We start from the raw sequence: 21,883 nt of genomic DNA, 5'->3' as shown, positions 1-21,883 counted from the left end.
AGCAAATCCTTTGGAGAATGAATTCTTCGCTATTCAACAGTGCAATAAATTCCATTCGTCTCAGACCGAGTCAGGTAGCGGTTTTCTATACCTCTTCCCCTGCGCGGGAGGCAACTATTCATTGCAGGCATACTATCTACTAATCTATTGCATCTAAAAGCCCCTATTCAGCTCTGACCCTAGTCACTGGCCCCCGATATTGATGCTTCGCATATAGCATATAATAACCCACAGCCAAGAGCACCACCCCAGAGAAAATCACAATACTCCAATTCATGTCTGCAGCATCGGGGTGGTTGGTGAGAGGGAAGAAACTAAATGTTAGAATCAGAACCAGCACAAGGATTGAGACGGTGTCGATGAACGGCGTGGCGCGTCCAAGACTCCACCGTGCCGGAGGGAGATAATCGCCTCTCCATCGCCGGAGACGCACACACGAGATCGAGATTAGGTAGGAGGAAAGTAAGGCAGCCGTGCCTAGGGACATAATGGCATTGAAGGCGACTGCGGAACCAATGTTGATGAGGGAGAGGAGGGTCACAATAACCATGCTAACGCCTAAGGCATTGAGAGGTACTTTGAGGGTCGGGTGAATCTAATTTTCATACATTAATCGTTGGACTTTTGTGTTGTCACTCTGTTCCGGGATCAAACAGATATTGATTGATTCGGGTGGGCAAAGGATGCTGTACCTTTGAGAAGAATCCAGCAAACGGCAGGCCTTGGTCACGCGCGAATGCGTAAATTTGTCGAGAAGTCGTAGCAACGTTGCTGATGGCAGCACAGAACTGCATGATCATGATAACGACCGTCATCCCGGTCGCTGCGCGGGTCGAGCCAGTGGCGTTCCAGAAGACCTGGATGAAGGCGAATCCGGTCTGACTGGCCATGACCTCTTCAATGTCGCCGAGACAGAAGGCAAAGGTGATAATCATAATGAAGCCGGTGGTCCCGTTCAGAATCAAGGTGCTAACCATGCTTACGGGGAGGACGCGGGAGGCATCTCGGATTTCTTCGGCTGGTGAGGTTTTAGTATTTGACAAGGAAACTGGATGCAGTTCCAGATCCTGGTAAGGGGCGGGGGCCACGGCTAAGGAACTTACACATGTGCACAGCAGAGTCGGGACCTAGATGACACGATTGAATCAGTATGAAGAAATAGGTAGCCAAGTAAGACATCGACATACCGATAAGGGCGTAGATTGGGCCTGTCAGCCCTACCAAGCACGCAAGCCCCATATTACCCCACGATCCATTGTCCTCAAACGAGCCAAAGACCTCCGAAGCTGGGGCCGTGGGCGACAACACCCACAGTGGAATCAAGATGCCGAAAAAGCCAAAGCAATGCACGATCAGAATAATACCCTCGATGAAAGACAGCTTCTGGGCAAAAAGTGTGTTGAACAACAGTGCCCCTAGAGCTGCAGCAATCACGATCAGCGTTACATGCCACGGTTGATAAACATAACTGTCAGGGTAGTTGATCGCGAGTAAGCCGACCAACATGTTGGCGACAGTGTAGCAGCAGCCTGCGATTCCTGTATGCCAGCCCAAGACACACACCCAACCGGTAAGATAGCTGAGGAAGCGCTGTTTACTGGGGGGTGCGAACTCCGAAACCCAATGATACTGTCCGCCAGATGTTGGGGCCCTGAAGTGGTCAGCGACTATACGCATCCACTTGTATTGAATCACTCACATGGAGGCCATTTCAGCCATCGATAAAATCACGAAGCTGAAGCCTATCACTGCCCCGAGATAGGTATAAATCATTCCTGCCTTCCCTCCATCTGTGAGGCCGTACGAAGCACCGCTGTCCGGCCCAGTTAGTCAAAGGTGCAGTACATGCTACTCGGCAAACGTACAACAAGACGGCTTCCCAGGTACACATCAAAACTGCACTGAACCCGACAACGGAAAGGAGTCGAAAGTTTCGCTGATCAAGTTAGATCTCATTCACAGGCTGTATTGACCCACGTGGTATGCTCACGTTCAACTCCTGTTCTCTGCCTACACGCCACATATCCTTTCGATCTTGCACCGTGCCATCTTTTCTTGTAGTCGTGGAACCCTCATATTCGCCAGGGGATGAGTACGTAGAAGACTTCGGTGCCTTCTCCGTGGTAGCCGACATTATAGCTGAATGCGCGGGTGAGAGTATTCAAGCCGAGGGTAGACCGCAAAGAGCGCACATTTCTCAAAGGAGGGGATCCCCCCTACTTAACGTGATCATCGTAGCGCGGAGTGCCCATAGGCCGGCAGGTCTGGACATTTCATTGACGGGTAAGATTAATATACTGAAGTGGTCCATCAGCAGCTAAAAGTTAGGGTTGGGAACAATTGATTGTGTGACCTGCGCGGGCCAATTTCCCAAAGTGCTTATCCCGCAGTATCCCTGCAAATGCAACGGCACTTATGCACACTAAAATCCCCGTCGTTATGTAGATTGACTGTGCCACGAATTTCGCTGCAGGAGGGCACTGCTCAGCACGTTTCTGTAGATGGCATAATTAATTTTACTTATATCCATCCCTGTTAGTCCGGTTTTACATCAGACAATGGGGAGAAGCACCCCGGTCTGCGCGATTTTTTCCTCGGCTAAGTTCGACCGACTCCAGTAGACAAGGATCAAAGAGGTTTGAAACTGTTGTCGAATAGGGGAGGTGTCAATCACTGATTTTATTAAACATGAGCCACTTGCAATTTGACAGAAAGGTCTCTCGCTGGTCTCAAAAACAATCACTTTGCCACTGCGACAGCAGAAGTATGGATCAGTCAATATGCCAAAAGCAGCCTATGTGATCTCAGACACAGACCGTCGTGGTCTGGTGGTCGTTGTCGCCACTCTCTTCATGTCTTGGATGGTCCTGGTCAGCCTCTTTCGCATCTACATGCGCTTGACTATCATAGGGCCGTGGGGACTAGACGACCTGATGGCTATATTTGGTGCTGTGAGTACTGAGCCATGCGCCAGATATCTGGGTAACGCGACAGATCTGGAAGTACTGAGACCTGAGTATTTGGTTAGATGATGGGGATCGCTAATGTCGGGGTAACGATGAAAGGTGTCAACGATGGATTGGGAAGCACAGGGAACCACCAAAGGGCGTCTCAAATCGACCTCGCTGAACAGGTATACTCCGCTTGATGGAGCACAACAGACCGAGCTTTGTGCGCAAGGCTTGACTAACTCGTCTAGGACTTGTATGCTACAAATATTCTGTTCCTGGCTGGCCATTGTGCAGCCAAACTGTCAGTTCTCTTCCTCTTGCAACGTCTGGGAAGAGAAAGGTCATACCTAAGGGCATGCCTGGGAGTGATGGCGGGCATTGTTTTGTGGGCGGCGGTATCGATTCTGATCGTTTCTTTGAAATGTCCATTCCGTCATCCGTGGCTCATCAGCCAATGTGCGAACATCGTAAGTCCTTGCTCGGTTTGTGAATGGCTTTCAAGTTGACGACAATCCTAGCTCGCTCGCTGGCAAGCAATCACCGTTTTAGATGTTATGACCGAACTTTCGTTGCTTATCCTCAGTTTGTATCTTGTCTGGCCGATCCGCCTGACACGAATGCGGAAGGCTGGTGTTATTGGCGCGTTCGGGACGAGAATCGGGTAGGGCATCTGCTCTTTTGAAAGTTCCCTGCCTTGGTGAAAGTCAGCTTCTAATCTCTGGATGCCTAGAATTGTCATCCTTTCTATCGTGCGGCAAACCACGCTGAGCACCATTGCACATACCAACGACCTCCTTCTCGACATCTCCGACGCAGTCATCCTGACTCAGATCCTCTTGCATTGCAGTATCATGGCAGCGACATTGCCCTGTCTCAAACCGTTCGTTGTGGCATTTAACACTGGTTGGGGTCAAGGCACAGTTGGACAAGATGGTAGTAGCTATTACCATCAGCCCAGCACGGCATCAGCGACCGTGGGAAGGTCTTATGCTGCTTCGGGGAAAGGGAGGTCGGAAACCTCGCGGCAAAAGAATGGGGACAGAACGGCTGTGGGTGACTCGAGCCATCGAGGCTCTCAAGACTGGATCATTCAGGAGACCCGAGAATGGTCGTTGCGGTATGAGACGATCGAGATGAAGCCAGTGGATTCGAAAAGATAGACGAAGAAGGGTGCTCGCGGTATGTATCGTCTGGTACGACGAGCCACTATGGGAAATCTCGTAATTAATGCCTAATGTGGTATGACGACCAGCCATCTTACTAGCGGCAACGTTCGTAAGATATACTCTTCGCAGCCAAAGTACAGTGCCTGGCTTCGTTTCACAGCCAGAAAATCAGCAGCTGGCTGAGTTGTGATTATTAGACCATGATCCCAATAAGATATATGGGCTGTGACGAGGGCTTTTCTGAAATGCTATTCAACGCTCATGGCTTGCGCCGAAACCTTCTCCCCAAGTACCCTACGATATGTGCCTCTCTCGAAGATCTATAGCAGGTAAGACGTGCGATAAGCGACGACTCTCGAATCAGATTTCTAACATGTTCCACGTCTCGAGGAAGCTTGCAGCTTCTGCACAGCACGAGAGTTACGTCATTCCAATACCAAAAACCGATTGACAAGCGACCTCACTCGTCTCTGAAGACCAGTGGAAGTCCCCGAGCAGAATCCGCCCTTGCAACGCACGATCAAGACCAAAGCTCCATTCAATATGCACTGTCCGTACTATCAAAAACCTTCGTTCCCTTCCTACCAGCCCCGTCTGACTGAGATGCGTAGAGGATCACCCTGGACCAGGTCGCCAACTGGGCTCTTCAGGGCTCCTTGTGGCCCATGACCTTCGGCCTGGCGTGCTGTGCCGTGGGAATGTTGCATGCGGCCGGTCCTCGTTACGATATAGAACGCCTGGGGATGCTGTTCAGGGCCTCTCCTCGACAGGCGTATCTTCTGATCGTCGCCGGCACAAAATGGCGCCAGCGTTCTGACAGGTATACGATCAAATGACCGAACCACGATTTGTGATCATTATGGGAAACTGCGCGAATGGGGGTGGGTATTATCACTCTAGTTACTCCGTGGTCCGAGGCTGCGATCGGATTCTTATGTATATGTACCAGGATGTGAGTGCTATCCTCCGCGGGCTAGAGCTTCCCTGAAGGACCTGCCGATGACTGATGACCCTATAGGTCCGCCAATGGCCGGAGCATTGTTGTATGGGATTTCTTTAGTAAAAAAAAAATTCGGCATAGAAAATTGACTCGGATGTGGTCTATCAGCTTCCTATGGATATGCTCCTTACCCACCGGGTTCCTCGACCTCCTGCGGCACCGGTGGTGGATTGCCGGGTGGGGGCGACAGGTGTTCCAGACGGTGTAAGACATCCTCAAGGCCGAGGAGGAGGAGGAGGAGGAGGAGGAGGAGGAGGAGGAAGAGTGGCGGGTGGCGTTGAGGTGGGTTTGGGGAGAGATTGAGGAGGAGTGAGTCGTACTACATTAAGCTAAGCTTACTCACAGCTAACCTCACAGCTAGAGAGTTGGGTAGTGTTGTTCTTCAGTGAGCCATAAGACCATACGATCTTATACATGTGCATATTGATAATAGCGTCAATAACCCCCCCCCCTCCACCCTCGCAACCAATAATCCCAGTGGTCCACTACTGGGAAGAATCCGCCCCCTCAGCCCGCAAAACCACCACCCCATCCACCGCCCGCAGTTCCTCGACTGCTTTCTCGGAGAGACTGCAACCCGAAGTTGAAAAAATAAGCAATCTCGTTTCGAATCGATCCTGGCTCCTTTCCCCACCGGTGGTTTCATAGACTCAACGATTTTCAGTTCGAAACTTACGTCAAGAAGTGAGTCGGGGGGATATTCCGCGTACTGGCCCAGATGTCGGAGCCGGTGTCTGCTTGGATAATCCTGTAGTCTGTTGGTTCTTTTGGTTGAGACACAAGATAAGGGCCATCCAGCCAGCACAGGCTGGTACCTAGGCTTACGTCTTCACCTGATTGCGGGTCTCCTCCGTGCCGAATCCCATGTCGTCGGCGTAGCGGAATTGGACGGACTGGTTTGGGAATTTAGATATGCGATATGTTGGTGCCGAGGATCCGGCAGGGATTAACCAGGCTTACTTACCATGCTTCGGGTGGACATCTCGAATGAGGGTTCTGTGGGGCTGTTGATGGGGTTCGAATGATGTATGAATTGTTTTTGAGGATGGAAGTAAGGTGCAGTTCAGGTTTTAATTGTTGGTGGTGGTGGTGGTGGTTGTTCCGAGGCTAAAACTGATAAATACAATGATCAGCGTGATAATTACCGCTTGTGGAACCCACGCTACTTATCATCCATGATGGGTATTCTCACTATGTACATGATCGACGTGTACTCTGTTTCGCACTCGATCGAAAGAGATCTAGTATATCACTTTGATATCGGCGATCTGCCCGTCGAATAAGGTAGCCAACAACTTGTCCAGCAATACTATGGGATATCCTCTCCATGCTCGATGCAGCCCCGATATAATATTCAATTCCTACTCGCGCACAGACAATTCATGAATACCTAGAATGCGTAAACACGTCAAACAACATAAAGTACATATATATGTGCAGAGCTATCTCATAGCTAGATTGTCATCTCATCATATCGTCCATCTATACATAATGACATCCATCCTTCCCTCAAACATGCAATTTCGGGTTCGCCAAATCCAACTCAAACGCACGAGCCCAATTTTATAGCACCAAGCTAAGCGCCGATCTGTCTCCTTCTCATGCCAACCTGCAGCCCAAGGGGCTTACGTAGGAAGCCCTCGCGGCTCTCCATGGGTCCATCCTGCTGCATCTCGAACTCGAACAAGCGGAACACGGTACCGCAGATAGTGAGAAGCTCCATTTCAGCAACGTTGCGACCAACGCAGGCACGGGGACCGGTGCTGAAGGGAATGAACGCGGCCTTCTGGCGGGCAGTGAGACGGGCAGGGTCCCAACGCTCGGGGACAAAGTCGTCGGCGTCAGGGCCCCAGATCTCCTTGGAGTGGTGGATAGTGTAGCTCGGCACAGAGACAATGTCGCCGGGGTAGAAGGTGTGGCCGGAGATAGTGACGGGAGGGTTGCCAGCGGGAATTTCACGGGGAAGACCCATCGCCGAGGTGCTGTGGATACGCATGGTCTCCCAGATGACCCATTGCAAGCTGTGCGGTAGTTAGGGCTTGTAAACGACAACGATAAGAGGGAGAAAACGTACTAAGGAATTTCCTTGACCATAGCGTGAGTAGGCACCTCGATGTCCTTGGGAATAGCCTCATCGAGAACCTTGTGGAGCTTCTCAATCACACCAGGGGTGCGCATGCACCAGTATAGGATAGCACAGGAGGTATTGGAGGTAGTATCAGAACCGGCAATCAACTGGGTCAGGGCCTCGGCTGTCAACTCTTCGCGACCAAGCTTGTTACCATTCCCGTCCTTTCCTTCCATAAGACGAGCAAGGAGATCCACACGAGTGTTGTTGGCCATCACCTCAGGACGCAGACGCTCGTTGACTCGAGCGACAGCAATACCAGCCAGGTTCTCAATAGCTTCCATACCATCCCTGAAGAAGCGGTCGGGAAGGTACTTGGCAAACGGCTTCAGCGCGGGGTAACAGCCGAGGGTGGCGGACACTTCACCACGACGGTTGAGCACCTCAACAGCCTGGACATAGGAAGGAGGAGAATCCGGAGTCTTGCGCATCTCAGCGATATCCTGCTCCTTCTCAAGCATACCAAAGGGAGCACCGAAAGCAAGATCTCCGATGATATCGAAAGCCAGATAGTTGAACCAGTTGAGGGCATCGAGACTGGCATAGCCGGTGCGAGGGTCGCGCCGGGTGTTGGCCATGTTCGTCCACTTCTTAACGAAAAGCTCAATGTTTCCGTGGATGTACTGCTCGAACTGGCCGATAGACTTCATACTGAAAGTGTGCGAGACGGTCTTGCGCTTGCGGGTGTGCTCCGCACGGTCGCGAGTGTTGAACAGACCACGACGGATGGAAACAAAGGCATCGTAAAAGTCCCTGTATTACTTGCATGAGCCAGATCCCATATGAATATATTTCAGACAACGTACGCCTTCAAGAAACCATTTCCGTGACCGTAAACAGCCTGGATCGCGTTGTCATCGGCGATGGAGACATGGCGGGGCGCGATGCGGACGAGTTTGCCATAGCGTTTGTGGGCATCATCGACAACGAGAAAACGGGACCCGCGACGGGTTTGGAGGAGGAGCCAGAAGTTGGAGAAGGCAGCGAAGCCAGGAGAAGGGATATCACGTAGACGCCAGACTTGTAAGTAGGGGACGAGATAGTAGATGGCCACCAAGCCCAAGAAAAGGTAAGGGGTGGCCTGCAGCGAGAGCAGGTCGGCAAACATGGCGGCCGACCGGTCTGATTGGATATTCGACGAAAATCCGGGGTAATAGAGTGAACTGAGGGGGAGTGGACTGACACCTAGTTAGTCTAATTCCTAACAGGTTGTGAGGGAAGAATGACAGCCGATCTCAACTGCCGAAGGAACGGAATGGGAATCCCTGGCCGGAATTCCCAGCATTGACTTGGGCACACGCTCACTTACCTCGCGAAGACTCCCGGTATTGTCCCTAATCGAAAGACAAAATCTTATGGAATAAGCATCAAAGAATCAAAGATAAGAAGGAAGGACTGAAGTGTTGATCAGTGGTGTTGACAGATGATTGATAGAGGGTTGACCGAAGGGTCTGGGATTTAAAAGGGAAAGGAGGGACAACTTTCCCCGAGGCTATCAAAACCAGCCGGGAGATAAATCGGGATTGGCAGCCCGGACTCGACTACTGTGGCTGGCACTGGCTGCCTCTCCCCAGCCGATCTCCAACCCCGACTCTACATTTCCTCCCCGCTCAACTCTCGGGTATCACGGTTATTCCTTTGTGGGGGAACAGGATCAGCCCCGTTAATCGTCGATCCAGGGATAGATTGAAGTCTATTTCATGCAATGGGGATGCACAAACCAGTCAGAATTGAGATGAACGTCAGTCTCCCAGATGGGGTCTACCAATGAGATCGAGCTCGTTGCATATTGCTTCATTGGGAACTCGTGTCCTATATCCATGATTTTGGAAACCTCCTACTACTACTAGGTACTACTATGTATGTACAAGTCCGGAGTCCAATGAGATTATGTACAGTAATGCTACCCGTGCGTCACCACCGCTCGCCTTTGACCTGGTACAGGCCACTCTTCCGTTTCTCCGCCTCCCATCGCTCAGCCCACGCCTTCATGCGCTCACGACTCTTCTGACTGCCCACATTCACGGTCGGGATGACCCGTCCGATCCGAAGGGCGCAGCAGAACATGGTCAGTTCCCGGAACGAGCTGTGCTCGCTATACGGCACCCCAAAACACGCACTTTCCCGCGTGCTGCCCCGTTGGGGCACGAGGTCGCGTGCCGAAAACGGTGTCTGCCAATGTGCCGAATGAAGCACCGTCGACACAGGAGGGTTATCCAGCATACGTCCCGCGGGCGGTCGGTACGTCCACCCGGTCGGTCGAAAGCCCACCACTTTCGTGAAGTGCGGCTTCAACGTGTCCAAATAGTCAGCCAGCGTCTCCGCTCGAATCTCAAACAAGGTCTGCATATGCACTTGTGCCTCGCGTGGATTATCCGTCAACAGCGCTGACAGCTCTGGGTCCTCCAGGCAGGCGCAGATCCGCTGTTTGGCTGGGGTGGCGAAAATTTTGCTCTTCAGAGCACGCGCGATTCCCAGACAGATACGTTCTTTCCCAATGCTATAGGTCCCTATTACCACCAGCAATCGACCACTTGAGCTCGATGTCGAAGACTGCGACCCCGAAGAGCCTGTCACTTTGGAAACGAACTTGCTCATCAACCCTCCCCCGATCCCAGGCGAGCGACCTGATGAGCCGAAAGCAAGCCCGCTACTTTTCTGCTGCCCCTCGTTCAGCTCCACGCAAAGATCGGCACAAGCCTGTATGACATCTTCCTGGCTTGGAAAGGCATATTTGGGGCTCAAATACGTGGTGTCTAGGTAGCAAGCATCTATGTGTTGCTGACGACGCTGACCTGTGGTGGGATCGACAACCTCCGGGCGCAAGAGTGCATGCTGCACATGGAGCGGCGAGGCGCGAAAATCTCCGCAATGAAGCACCCGATGCGTTCGTTTCGATGGGCCAGATCCCATGGCCTTTTCAAAAAGAAAGATGGCACTTCCTGGACAATGGTTCGCTTCGATGATTGTCACATGTGCTCCGCCCGTGCCAGGGATCTCCGTCCTCTTCTCAAACTCGAGTGGCACCAACCATTTACGATTGACTTTCAACTGCTGGCACACGAGATTGGCTGTCGCACGACTGCAGTAAATTGGACCGTGTCGCCATGAACCCGTAAGGCCAATGTAGTGGTCACTATGAAAGTGACTCAGAAAGTAAGCATTGCAGCCCTCGACAGCACCGTAGCGAAACGCGTCCACACATATTGAGAACCCGGGCATGATTTTGTAGAACGGACAGGTCCGTTGATATGCCTGCTTGCCTCTGGATGCCACTTCATTGGCTGCTGCTGCTGCCCAGGCGCTATCCTCCGCATTTCCAGCCATGAGCTTAGAGAAGGCTGACCTCGCCTCGGCCTCGCCGGAAGCGTAAGGATCACGTTGTGCGGGGCGAGCAATCGCTGCCCGGTCCGAACGAGTCAGTGCTTTCGATGGTGGTTCGGGTTCAAGCTTGATTTCGGGATCTGGTTCGATCTCAGGCTCAGACTTGACTGTAGGATCGGACCTTGGCTGTACTGTACTAGGCTTGCCATCTAAGCAGTCATTGACGTGCACCGAGACATCCTGAGCAAAACATCTGTTACCATACCACCTATGCAATTCGTAGTCGGACCAACTTACAGCTTCATTCAGACCAGTCAAACTAGTCTGACAGATCGGACAAATGGGCACTTCACAGCCAAACGTATTTCCGTCGTCATCCGCGCCATTACTATAGTCCTCCAATCCAATCAACACCTCCTTCTCTTTATTATCATATTCGTCGTCAACATCATCTTCGAAGGCATCTAAGAAATTCTCTTCCCCTCGGAACTCGTCTTCCATATCGTCAAAATTCGTATATTCATCAGGTTCGGTGTAGCTCGTGGTTTCTCTTACCAAGGATGGTGGTGTCTCGACAGCGGGCGTCGGTCGTGTTTTAGCTGTGGGATCTGCTTCCTCGGCGTCGACGGGCGATTCTGTCGCATTGGCAGTGGGCTTGTCTATTAATGCGACTGATGGCTCATCCGCGTAATCACGGAACTTCTCCAGATCCTCGTCCTCCTCGCTATCGGATTCGTCGATGAAAGGTCCACTAAGGTGACGGGATTTCTTCGCGGGCGCCGCTACCCCGGTAGCGTCGGCATCGGACGACTTCGCTCGTGCTGCTGCTGCGTCATCGCCGGCAGCGGACGGGGAATCAAGCTTGCGTTTCTTGACGCCGGAGGATCCGTTCTCATTGTAGCGGTCTTCCTCGGTCGCCGCTGTCGCTGGCGCCGGCGTTTCCGGCTCGCCTTCCCAGATATCGTCGGGAGTCCTCGACCGTGCTGTCCGCTGCGGCTCGGGGGCTGCGTAGGTCGCGGATCGGTTCCGGTTTTTGTCCTCGAGGAATAGATCGCCTGCGCCGTTGCTGACTGTGGAACTCCCTTGTCTGCGCAGCGTCGGTGTACTGCTGTGGCCATTGCTGGTCGGCCGGGCGGTCTTGGTGGCAAATTGAGTGATCCGGGGTTGGGTGGAGGTGGCTTTGGGCGGTCCGTCGGCTTTTTGGAAGAAGTTCAGCAGACTGCCGTTGCGCTTCGCGGGGGTCTGAGATTTGGCGCCGAAGGGGACCTTGGCTGGTGTTGAGCCTTTTCTGGTGGCGGATCCTGCCATGCTGCTGTCGGTCCCTCGAAGATGCGAAAGGGTCTATCGAGAGGGAGGTGTGGTACGGTTATTGGGTCAAGGATATGTCAATTGGCATGTTCACATATCCGAGGTATGGAATAGAGTATAGATTTAGATATATAAGGAGATCTGTTGCATTATCTAGCAAACAGGAATGACTGTAGGTTGAAGCTCAAGGACGGAAAGCGGAAGCTGAAGGCGCGGCGCGGCGGGATCTCGCCCTTGACGATTTTCACGACACGAAGTCACGTGCATTCAACCCATTAAATGATGGCTTTAACTGTCTCAATGATGTCAATCATGGGTGGACAAAGAATCAATAGATTTAACTGAATTCATATTCAGATTGGACTATGTGTGTGATGTTCAATTCTCATTACATGTCCTTCAATCAGAACAGCTCAATTAGTACAAGATACTCTAATCTACGATATTCCTCCCTTGGTCATGCCTGAGTTTCAGTAATGCGGGGTCACCCTCCTGCTGTGCATAAGACCTGTATGTAAGCAGTGCGACTTTAGTCCTGCATAATTAATGTCTTCGCTCCTAAGCGGAGAATGACCGCCGAGTATGCTAGGGTTAGAGGTTAAAGGGATTCGATCGAATATAGATGTTGACTTGAAGAGCCAAGAGCATAGGTCCCCAAGTATAGTGCTGAGGTTGGGCGTATGGCCGCTGTGTGGCTGGCCTGTGCCCTGCCCGCGTCAATGCCTGTAAGCTCACCCCAAACATGGTTGAAGGAAGAGATATATTCGAAGATAAAGTCAACCCGACATTCATCTCCCATGACCGTATCACCCCGTCCGCATTCCCTTCTTAGTCAACGTATCATCATTACCGTTGCCTCCCAGCCTAGGGCTACCCCAACCCGATCCTCGTCACCACCATACACACCGCAATATCAGCTCCATCACCAGGCCAGCATGCATAAAGCACAAAGCACTCTATCTCCCACGAAACAATGCAGCATGACATCATGATAGAATTATAAAAAGAGAAACGTAAAAAAAAGTGTAGACCGTGCCATAACATGATGCGCCCTTTAGGACAGGGGCCAAAGCATAAAGCCCGGAGGATATGTCCTCTCGAGGTCCGATATCAATCCAGATCCTCCCAATTCCGCTTCGAATCCTCCCACTGTCGCTCAAGTCATCTCTCTCATCTGTCCCGCTTATTTGGCCTTCCCAGCCTGGTTCGCAGCTTCTGTATCAGCGGGCAAAGAGCATTAGCGCACTATTCAATGAAACTCGGATCGATATGTCTGCCTCTCCAGCATTCTCGGTTCGGAGGCGTGATGGTGTCCCCTTCTCGAGAAGCTCCCGCAAGACAGTTATAGAGGGAAAAACTCACCCCGCCTCGTCGCATCCTCCAACAGTCCAATATCCACCTCCGACCGCGGCAACATCACGTAGCGCACCACACTACCCCGAATGAACATGTTCTTGACCGACGACAGGTGCGGGTATTTGTCCAGGTCGAGGACATCGACATTGTCGAGCTTGATGTTCAGGTATTGGTCGACGGATTTGAGGGTACCGCGGATGCGGATGTCGTTTTTCAGCTCGATGGTGACGGTCTGGTTGGTGAGGGTTTTGAAGAAACTGTTTTGGGGCTTGGCGTTAGTAACTTATAAACGTGATAGGCAGAGTGGTGGGGGTATGAAAGGTGCGCAGCGGTGCGCAGGAGCCATTTACCTGAAGAAGAGCATGATTGCGGTCGACTAGCTTGTCTGTCTTGCGTGTGGGGGAGGGGGGTGTTCGGCGTAATTTATCGGGGGTCAATTCAGCATCTGAGGAAGCAATCTGGGTCGCTACCAAAAGGAGAAAGGGGTAGGAGAAAAACAGAAGCTCTTCCGGGAGCTTTGAGATAAGGCAGAAGAAGAAAGAATCGAGTTATGAACGAATTGTATAAGTCCTGTGCGGGTAAGTTGATTGATACTGTCGGGTGTTTCTGCGATTATCAGAGCCGACACGTGAGGCAGCTATCGCTTCGATGACTCATTTCTTAGTAAGCCTAGATGCTCCACCAGCGCCTCCATACATCTTACTTTCTATACAATCACTTGAATGGAGTGTACTTGTCGAACAAGCCATGCATATTCGAAGACTGGGCTGCTTGCTCAATTTCTTTGGTTTATTAGAGGGTATGTGGTTGTGATGGATATTTGAAAATTGTTCAAGCCCAACCGCGGCCTCCCAACATATAATATGTAGTGACCTCAACCTTTTTTCCAAAGCATGCTCTTGCACTAGACAAATCTGATATGTGTCCAAACAGGCAACCAGTATTAAATGCACAGCATGCCAAACGTGGCTGATTTAGTAGCATTTACAGAGTGTATTACACACCTTCATCCTTCGTCGCTTGACAGCGTCATGGCCGAGAGAAACCCCACGGGAACCTGCTCAACCAGACCATACCCAGAGATCATTCGACCCTCTCCATCAAAACCATTGACCCGAATATAACCCTCGTATGTAGGCGAAAGCCCCGTTGCATCACAAAGCTCCTGGTCGGGTCGCACGCTTGAGATCGACAGCGTAGTTCCATCCCAGAGGGTAACCACCCAGTCCAGGGGGTAAGTGGCCTTCGAAACCGGCGAGGTCCAGGTTCTCTGAGATGGGACAAACGCAGTGACAGGCAGGACCTGTTGAATGCCCGGGCGGTGGCGGGCCGTCGCAAACTGCGTACGGCGGTGGTCGGTGGTGTCCCACACCCAGATCGACACTTTGTCGGCTCTGCCGGAGGGTGCGTTGTAGTTGTGGGAGTTGTCGTCAAGGTGCACTTCAAACCACGTCCAATTGGCCTTATTGGCCACCTTCGCCAGTATATTTGGCCACATTAACTGCCGGTCGTACCAGGTTAGGGACCGTGTAGGATCAATGGTCAGTCGAGACCCGTTGACGACGAAGCTGCCCAGCGTGAGACCGGCAGGCATGGACCATTCGTGGGTCAACTCGGAGCCCCATTGGAACAGACCGGTGCCGCCGTTGAGTATCACGGGCGTAGAGAGATGGAATCGTATGTCGAACTCCACGCCCTCGACGGCACTCCAGGTGCGTAGTTCCTGAAGTGGATCGTCGTCATTTGTCGTGTGGAAGCCATACTGCTCAAAGGTGATGTTGAGATTCCCACCACTACTCATACCTGGATCTTTTGGGGGGGCAGTTGCGAAACGCTCGAATTGGCGATAAAAGCTCGGGTCGGTGATATCAAGGATGGAGCCCCGGTACAAGCCAGCGTTCATCAGCAAACATTGGGAGACGATCAAGTAATCATGGTTGTTAGATGCATGAACGTAGGAGGATGACCACCATGAGTTTGTTGTATTAGGGACAAAGCTGTTGGATGTTGAAAGGTTCTGGATCATAGGCAGGGGTAGATTCTGTCGACGGTCCTGGAGTCAGTTAAAGAGCACTAGTGCTTCGTGCCTACCAGCATACCAGAGTTTCTTCCAGTAAACCGCCTGTTTCGGCCCTAAACCCCAGGACTCCTGGAATGATAATTGCGAGCACTGTGGACTTCATTGCCATCGAATTCTGGAAAGCGTGCAATGCTTATGTCGAAGACGTGTCCAAAATTGGAATAGAGTTCGAGAAAGCCATGACAGGTATATATGAATCCTTATGGGGAAGTTACGCAGAAAGGCCACCGGCATGCAGTGATACACAACGGGACTTCTATTCTCCATCGCCAACCGGGGTAAACCCGGGAATGGTAATAGAAGATCGCAGGCAACATGGCGTGTACTCCCAACGGCGAGTATATTCACCAACCACCAGTAAGCCCCTGCAGTCTCCCACGCTGGCTCTTGTCCCTCATGGAAGCACCAAACACCTCGCCAAGTGACACTGTATCATATTGCCAGGGACCGTGCTGGTAGGTGTGAAGAGCGTGCACCCGAGATCTCCATAAACGTTGATAGCAGTCCTTATCGCAGCGTTTCCTTGTCCGGACTCACCTGTGTCTCAGTCACACTGCTGGTCCTAGCGCCTAGACAACACAGGGAGTAACATGCATGGAAATAACCCAGATCGGCAGGATGCGCAAATTTGGCTAATGAATGAAACAAATCCAGGCTTGCCCAAGGTGTTTCCTGTGATAAATTGCAGGCTTCTGCCTTCCCCCCCCCTCCTTGCGCCCCTCCTCTCCACTACAATCGTTTCCCTGAAGGTAGAGATTCCATCATGGGTCAAGGATACCAGCACTGAGCCTGACATCGATACTTGCAAATGTGAGTAAACATGGACCACTCTACTTGAACCGGAAAGGCGATGTTTTATTCAGACAATAAACTCACAGGGATGTAGTTCGCAGGACATAAAACATGACATCATCACAGCCCGGATGGTCTAGTGGTATGATTCGCGCTTCGGGTTCATCACTTGAATATGCGCGAGGTCCCGCGTTCGAATCGCGGTTCGGGCCCATTATCTTTTTTTTGTCCAGTCCCCATCCACTGAGCAAGTGGAAAAGGCATTCTCTCATCCTTTTTATCTGCCATCTTCTACTACCTAACCTCTCAGCTGCGAGACAGGCGCCCTTCCGAATAAGAATGGTTAAGCAAAATATGGTGATGAAACACCCATCGAGGTGCTGCCAACGCCACCAGTAAGGCAGGCGCTCCATTTCAATAATCAGGGCTTCAAAAGAGGTAGTCGATCCAGCAAACACAATAGTAATGTTTGATTTAGCCAAAAGCTAAAAAGAAATGTGGGCCCGAACCGCGATTCGAACGCGGGACCTCGCGCATATTCAAGTGATGAACCCGAAGCGCGAATCATACCACTAGACCATCCGGGCTATTGATATTGGTTTTATGAAACACCAATTGAGAAATTCCCGCCATCGCGCTGCGCCAACCTGCACCCTTTTCATTTCTCTCGCATCTACCATCTTCTTCCATGCAACGCAGCCCGGGCTGCTCATACTTCTAGTTCCCAGTCCACGGTACAAACAGATATCTCGCACTGCTTGCAAACGTCCTTAACATCTTGTTTTCATCATCGGCGATGGTCCTGAAAATGTCCGGCCAGTGCGCATCTAGATTGAGCACGCGCAGGGTTCCCGGGGAAGCATATATCCTTGGGGGCACAGCAGCTCAAGCAGAGAAGTCGTAATTATTATGCCTAGTACCCTAGCACGCCTACCTGTATACTCTACCGCTACCCACCTGATGTAGCGACCGTAGAGGATCTTGGTTCCAAGTATACGAGGATTGGAAGCCTCCGGAGAGGAGATTTTATTATTAAGGTGACCATCATCACTTCCTGTCAGTATGGCTATAGGCTAATTGTCAAACATCGCTTTGCAACTAGGACAGATAGAGTACCCATCCCAACATTCTCTTCACATCGAACCATCAACACGTCATACATAAGAAAGCACACCTGAGCTCACCATCGTCATGAGAGGTTCCAGGGGCACGGTTATTACATTAAGCTTCGCCGACCAGGGCAGATAGGGGGTATCAAGAAGGACGGATGAACCTCCCGGGTCTACATCCAAAACAAAGAGAAAGAATCACATGCAAGGGCTCTTCACCCCTCTGCCCTTCGGTTGACTACCACGACGTCTCTGGCGCCGTGGTTTCATCGCCCATCCGGATAAACAGGTCCAGCCTGCTTCGTTCTTGCGGCCCTCATCGAACACAGCGCCTACTCCTGCGAGTAGATTCTCCCGCTCGATTCCGATCTCTTGCTGCAGCTTGACACACCACTGTTCCCAAAGCCATCCGCCTAGTAGCCCCGTGATACTGGCAATGTCAGCAGTACTACCGACAGGACCGTGTATCGCTTCGTAATCCCCAGCAAGACTCTTGACTCTCGGATCCGGCGTCTCTCTGGGTGGCTCAGTCTTGGTGGGCTCGATCCCCATGGGTAGGAAAGCCCAGGCTCGCTTGATGTCGGTGAAGTGCTTCTGTACGCGTCCAAGCCAGCTTTTGGTCGGCACCGGATCATATCCTTGAGCCTGAAGATTGGCAACGAACTCCTCCGAGATGGCAGATCCCTGAGGACCAGCGTGTAAGATCTCAGCATCTAGAATGAAGTACTCCAGATAGCCACCGGGCTTGAGACAGCGAAGGCACTCTTTCAGGCACAGATCGTATTCGTCAAGGAGCTCTCCGCTCGGGCATTTTTTCTTCAGCAGAGCTGGCAACGAACGAGCTGAGATCACATCGAACTTGTTGTCGGGAAAAGGGAGCTTCCACAGTTTTGGAACAGAAACATGTCGGTGATTGGGAGGTCCTTTGATGCCGCGATTGACCTCCTGGGAGCCAGTGTAGACTGTTGTGACTTTGGCATCAGGATAATCATAGGCGAGTTGCCACGCCCATTCACACGACGCATGCCCTCCAAGATCCAGAACCCGAACACTGCATTGATTCGCATTTGTTGACATTTTTGGCGAACGGCTGGAGCCACGAAGCTTTCTTGATGCAGGGCTGACAAGCATGCGACCGCCATTGAGAAACCTCAGTGCATCCATAGCCCACATAGCCTGACGGATCTGCGACAGCACCAACTGCTCTTTCTCAACTATAGAGAATTGAGCTTTTTGCACCCGAGCCGAGTCGAGTGTCGAATTGCGAGGTGCCATCGAAAAGGGTCCTTTGTATGCAGGACGTTGATTAGGAATCAATTCGTACTTTCCCGTCAAACAGTCAACGTGTAAACCGGGCATACCGACACGAACAGACTGGACAGCATCAAAGCGAGCGTGTTGATGTACATGAATATCCTTTATGCTGGATTGGTCGCGCAGAGCTTGGAACCCTCTCCAGTAAATCGAATCCTTACTTGCCAAAGCGGAAGGTTGCGAACTGGGGGCAGCGGGAAGAACTCCAGTGAATTTGGCCGATCTCTTGCGGGCAAGAGAGCTTGGAGCTTGTTGACTAGGCTTCTGAGGAGCCTCAATCTCGCTGCCAGTTTCCTTGTCGATGGAATTGGCGGGGTTCGTCTCGTTCAAGGCTGCTAGGTAAGAAGCTTGAGCTGCCAGCCAAACACTGGTTCTATCCAAGCCTGACATCGCTTTCTTCTTGAGTTCAGCTTCATAGTCTTCATCTCGCTCGGCTTGATCTGACACGGGCATCTGATTGTGGTTCATCTCCTCAACAACCGTACTCACAGGGCTCCTCAGCGTGCCAAGAGGCTCAATGGCATACTCCGCGGGAATTCTAATAGCAGTTGGTGGACCGCTTGGATCATATACTGCTGTTAGCTCCTCGTCCGTCGCTCTTTCCGGATAATCAATGACCTGCTCAACAATCTCTCCCTCAGTGCGGGTAAAAGGTAGCTTGTAGAACCTTTCAGCAGTGGCAGAGTTGGGTGGTTTGTTTCCGTTCGGGATCGCCCAGGTATGGCGGGCACGTGGGGCTAACGAAGCAAAGAAGCCACCTGGAGACGGAATGCTCAACCTGCTGAAGCTATAACCGGAAAGCTCAGAAGCAGGAGTTACACCGTCAGCACTACGAGGGCGTTGAGGCGGAGTCTCAACTTGCCACATCTCGTCATTGCTATCGGATGATTCGGCCCAAGGATCTGGCACTCTATTGAGTGACAGGTGCCGTAAAGTTTCCAAGGCATCTTCGGGAAGATGTACTCCTGTGTCCGACGGCGTACCTTCCCGCACCAACTCCGGTTCCATGTCCATATCGAAGGCAGGCGGCGTCACTTGACCGGGGATGCGAGGAAACCGGCCCAAGACTTGAGCTAAATCTTCGCTAGCAGCATCGAAGGCGATCTCAATGCTCTGCACATCTGGATCTGCATCGAGTGCGGGGATGTCAACGTCTTCCACATCTTCCAAGTCTGGTCGAACATGAACTCCTGGCACGACCCAGTCCTGATCAGGGATTGACTGCAAATCTGGAGTAGCCGGAGCGCTCAGATTCGATACCTGGTCCGAGGATATACTTCCGTCCAAAGAGGGTGGAGCATGCACGGCAGGAACAGAACGACCAAGCATTGACAGAGCTGCCGGAGAAACTGGTATCTTTGAAGGTGGCGTGGGAGGAATGGGGGAGCTTTTGCAAGCACCTTGCAATGATGGCCACACTGGCGAAGGTGGAATGGCCAAACTCGGATAGCGCTTACGAGAAATTGGCGATAGCATGGAATTTCGCGTCGTTGGAGTTGTCAAACTTGTCGGCCGAGTGCTGGCAAATGAAGTACACTCGTCACTCGTTACCGACTCCTCGTCTGTGGCGTCGTAGAGGTCTTCAAAGGGTTTCATCTGCTGTTGCCACTCCGTGTCCGAGCAGGATGACACAGAACCGGCAGATATCGGTGAGAAGAATCGATTCGGCCTCAGAAACCCTGACACTAGGCCGCTCGTCTTCAACTTCAGTCGGGGGATTGTTGCAGGTTTCTGAGAAGCGGATGCGACCTGCTCCTTCTGTATCGAGTATTGTGTTTCGCGATAGTCCTCAGGTATAGTATCGAGTCGAGTCCCCCGGACCTGCCGTAGGGGTGGACAACCTGAGGCGCTAGAGTACTGCATGTCGGCCATGATGCTCAAAGCAGTGAGATATGCTCCCAGGTTCTAAGGTTTCAATTACAGTAGGTGGTGCGAAGACAAGATCAAGGCTAATACCAAACCAGCAACTCCAAAAGAGCCTTCTATGGGTATCTCAGCTGCGTTCAACACCGATCAACAGGTCGACGAGTACGTGATTAATGACAGGAGCGCTTGACGGCCCAGCTTCCAGAGCTAAAGGCACGAGCAAACGATGCAAAAAGAAAGGAAAAAACGAAGCTATAGCCAAAGAGACAAGAAAAGGTTAGGTGAAGATCACCATCTTCGATCGGTAGCGCAGGACACTGATAAATAGACCACCGAAAGGAGGGGAAGGCGAGAAATCGGACGCGGTGACCTTCACCCCTGCCACCCAAGATGCAGGAACTACTGCATCATTGTGCACAAAGCACCTAGAATACCTGCAGGTAGGCAGCCTGAAGATACTATCATTGGTGCTGGTCGAGTCGGCGCTTCGGCAAGGACGAATCTCAGTGGGCGACCATCTGTGATGGGCGACAACAGAATGGTCTGGGAGCTTCATTGTGCCAATCAGATGGTGCAAGGTTCTTGATGCCCGCACAGAATGACTGTCGGCGAACAGGAGCTCTGGAGTGGTGAGGGGAGCTTCGCATGATTGGCGGGTTGTAAGCGCCCGGGGAGGCTATCTTTAGAAAGGAAGCTCCGGACTATGGTGAGAATAGTCGGAGTTCGCTTCAAGCGATCAGTGTCTTCAGCAGACCCGCATTTAATGAACTCGTGATGACATCCAAGACTTGAGAACTGCGAAGGATATTATGATTCCGCCGAGCGTCAACTCAAAAGGGAAGACTATAAGAAGTATTCCGTTCTAACTGAATCCTCTAGGCTGGGCTTGACGCCCTTCTGAGGAGCCCTGTCGTCCGACCTATCAGGCATCGCAACGCACAATGGAAAACACGACATCTCCACCCAGGCGAGAAGAACAAGGAAGATCCTGGCTCGGGCAGTTGAGCAGGAAGCGCTGGGGAGTCACCCGACCGACATTGTTGAAGGGAAGATGGAGATGACGAAGTGGCATTTGGAGAAGGAGAAGAGAGGGAAGTATGGAGCAACTAATCGGGCCCCGTCCGACACCTTTCCTAATTTGGAGCCTGACAGTTGAGTCCATCAAGCTCAGGCAGTCAGGCAGTCAGGCAGTCAGGCCTCGACCTGGCTGCAAGCTGGCCTACCCAGTAGTCTGCCACGTGTAAACTTTTGCCCTAGCCCTTATCGGCGTGATATCATTCCCAATCGGGCTCCCCGGACTGACGTCGACCGGAGCAGGGAAGATGATATCAACGACCACCGACAATTTTTGCCCGGATGGAGCTGGTTGATCCCCCACGGAATTCGTCCTCGAGTAATGGCCAGTTTATCCACACGGTCTTTTCCCTTTCTTGCCGAAGGCTGTCAGAAAGTTCCAGCATTGATCCAATCGATCGCTAGTAATCTGTCA

At 51.8% G+C, this 21,883-nt stretch overlaps 4 protein-coding genes and 2 non-coding genes across 6 annotated transcripts; 3 read left to right on the top strand and 3 right to left on the bottom strand.

Annotated features, from left to right (window-relative positions):
• Window positions 1-27: 27 nt before the first annotated feature.
• ASPACDRAFT_123736 (putative amino acid permease) lies at window positions 28-2,476 on the bottom strand. Its single transcript, XM_020196668.1, has 7 exons — window positions 1,991-2,476; window positions 1,866-1,936; window positions 1,700-1,813; window positions 1,188-1,651; window positions 1,104-1,127; window positions 693-1,018; window positions 28-595 (listed from the first exon to the last, which is right to left on the bottom strand). Exons 1-7 carry the CDS (start codon window positions 2,132-2,134, stop codon window positions 164-166), a joined length of 1,575 nt encoding a protein of 524 aa, XP_020054108.1. The 5' UTR covers window positions 2,135-2,476; the 3' UTR covers window positions 28-163.
• Window positions 2,477-2,745: 269 nt separating this feature from the next.
• Window positions 2,746-4,566, top strand: ASPACDRAFT_123730 (uncharacterized protein). Its single transcript, XM_020196667.1, has 6 exons — window positions 2,746-2,951; window positions 3,029-3,133; window positions 3,200-3,418; window positions 3,470-3,612; window positions 3,682-4,446; window positions 4,508-4,566. Exons 1-5 carry the CDS (start codon window positions 2,781-2,783, stop codon window positions 4,109-4,111), a joined length of 1,068 nt encoding a protein of 355 aa, XP_020054107.1. The 5' UTR covers window positions 2,746-2,780; the 3' UTR covers window positions 4,112-4,446; window positions 4,508-4,566.
• Window positions 4,379-5,506, top strand: ASPACDRAFT_45869 (uncharacterized protein; the record flags this gene model as incomplete). Its single annotated transcript, XM_020201694.1, has 6 exons — window positions 4,379-4,446; window positions 4,512-4,671; window positions 4,729-4,937; window positions 5,136-5,160; window positions 5,338-5,426; window positions 5,479-5,506. The coding sequence occupies 6 exons, from the start codon at window positions 4,379-4,381 to the stop codon at window positions 5,504-5,506; spliced, it is 579 nt and encodes a 192-aa protein (XP_020054106.1).
• Window positions 5,507-6,693: 1,187 nt separating this feature from the next.
• ASPACDRAFT_53841 (uncharacterized protein) lies at window positions 6,694-20,400 on the bottom strand (the record flags this gene model as incomplete). The annotated part of the gene is made up of 8 exons (XM_020202807.1): window positions 6,694-7,138; window positions 7,192-7,998; window positions 8,052-8,367; window positions 9,195-10,809; window positions 10,867-10,957; window positions 11,060-11,835; window positions 13,298-13,515; window positions 17,502-20,400. The coding sequence occupies 8 exons, from the start codon at window positions 20,398-20,400 to the stop codon at window positions 6,694-6,696; spliced, it is 7,167 nt and encodes a 2,388-aa protein (XP_020054105.1).
• On the top strand, window positions 16,231-16,317 carry ASPACDRAFT_t248. The gene has a single exon. It is a non-coding gene; the product is annotated as a tRNA-Pro (tRNA).
• ASPACDRAFT_t246 lies at window positions 16,606-16,692 on the bottom strand. The gene has a single exon. It is a non-coding gene; the product is annotated as a tRNA-Pro (tRNA).
• Window positions 20,401-21,883: the final 1,483 nt, after the last annotated feature.

This window comes from Aspergillus aculeatus (assembly GCF_001890905.1).
Source record: "Aspergillus aculeatus ATCC 16872 unplaced genomic scaffold ASPACscaffold_13, whole genome shotgun sequence".
NCBI classification, from domain to species: Eukaryota; Fungi; Ascomycota; class Eurotiomycetes; order Eurotiales; family Aspergillaceae; genus Aspergillus; species Aspergillus aculeatus.
This window is presented reverse-complemented; position numbering and strand designations above follow the sequence as displayed.

Coding starts and splice junctions, on each gene's coding strand:
- ASPACDRAFT_123736 (XM_020196668.1), bottom strand. CDS start 2,134: ATGTCGGCTACCACGGAGAAGGCACCGAAGTCTTCTACGTACTCATCC. Junction 1,937..1,990: donor GCAGAGAACAGGAGTTGAAC/GTGAGCATACCA, acceptor TAACTTGATCAG/CGAAACTTTCGACTCCTTTC. Junction 1,652..1,699: donor ATGGCTGAAATGGCCTCCAT/GTGAGTGATTCA, acceptor TGACCACTTCAG/GGCCCCAACATCTGGCGGAC.
- ASPACDRAFT_123730 (XM_020196667.1), top strand. CDS start 2,781: ATGCCAAAAGCAGCCTATGTGATCTCAGACACAGACCGTCGTGGTCTG. Junction 3,134..3,199: donor AAATCGACCTCGCTGAACAG/GTATACTCCGCT, acceptor TAACTCGTCTAG/GACTTGTATGCTACAAATAT. Junction 3,613..3,681: donor GCGTTCGGGACGAGAATCGG/GTAGGGCATCTG, acceptor CTGGATGCCTAG/AATTGTCATCCTTTCTATCG.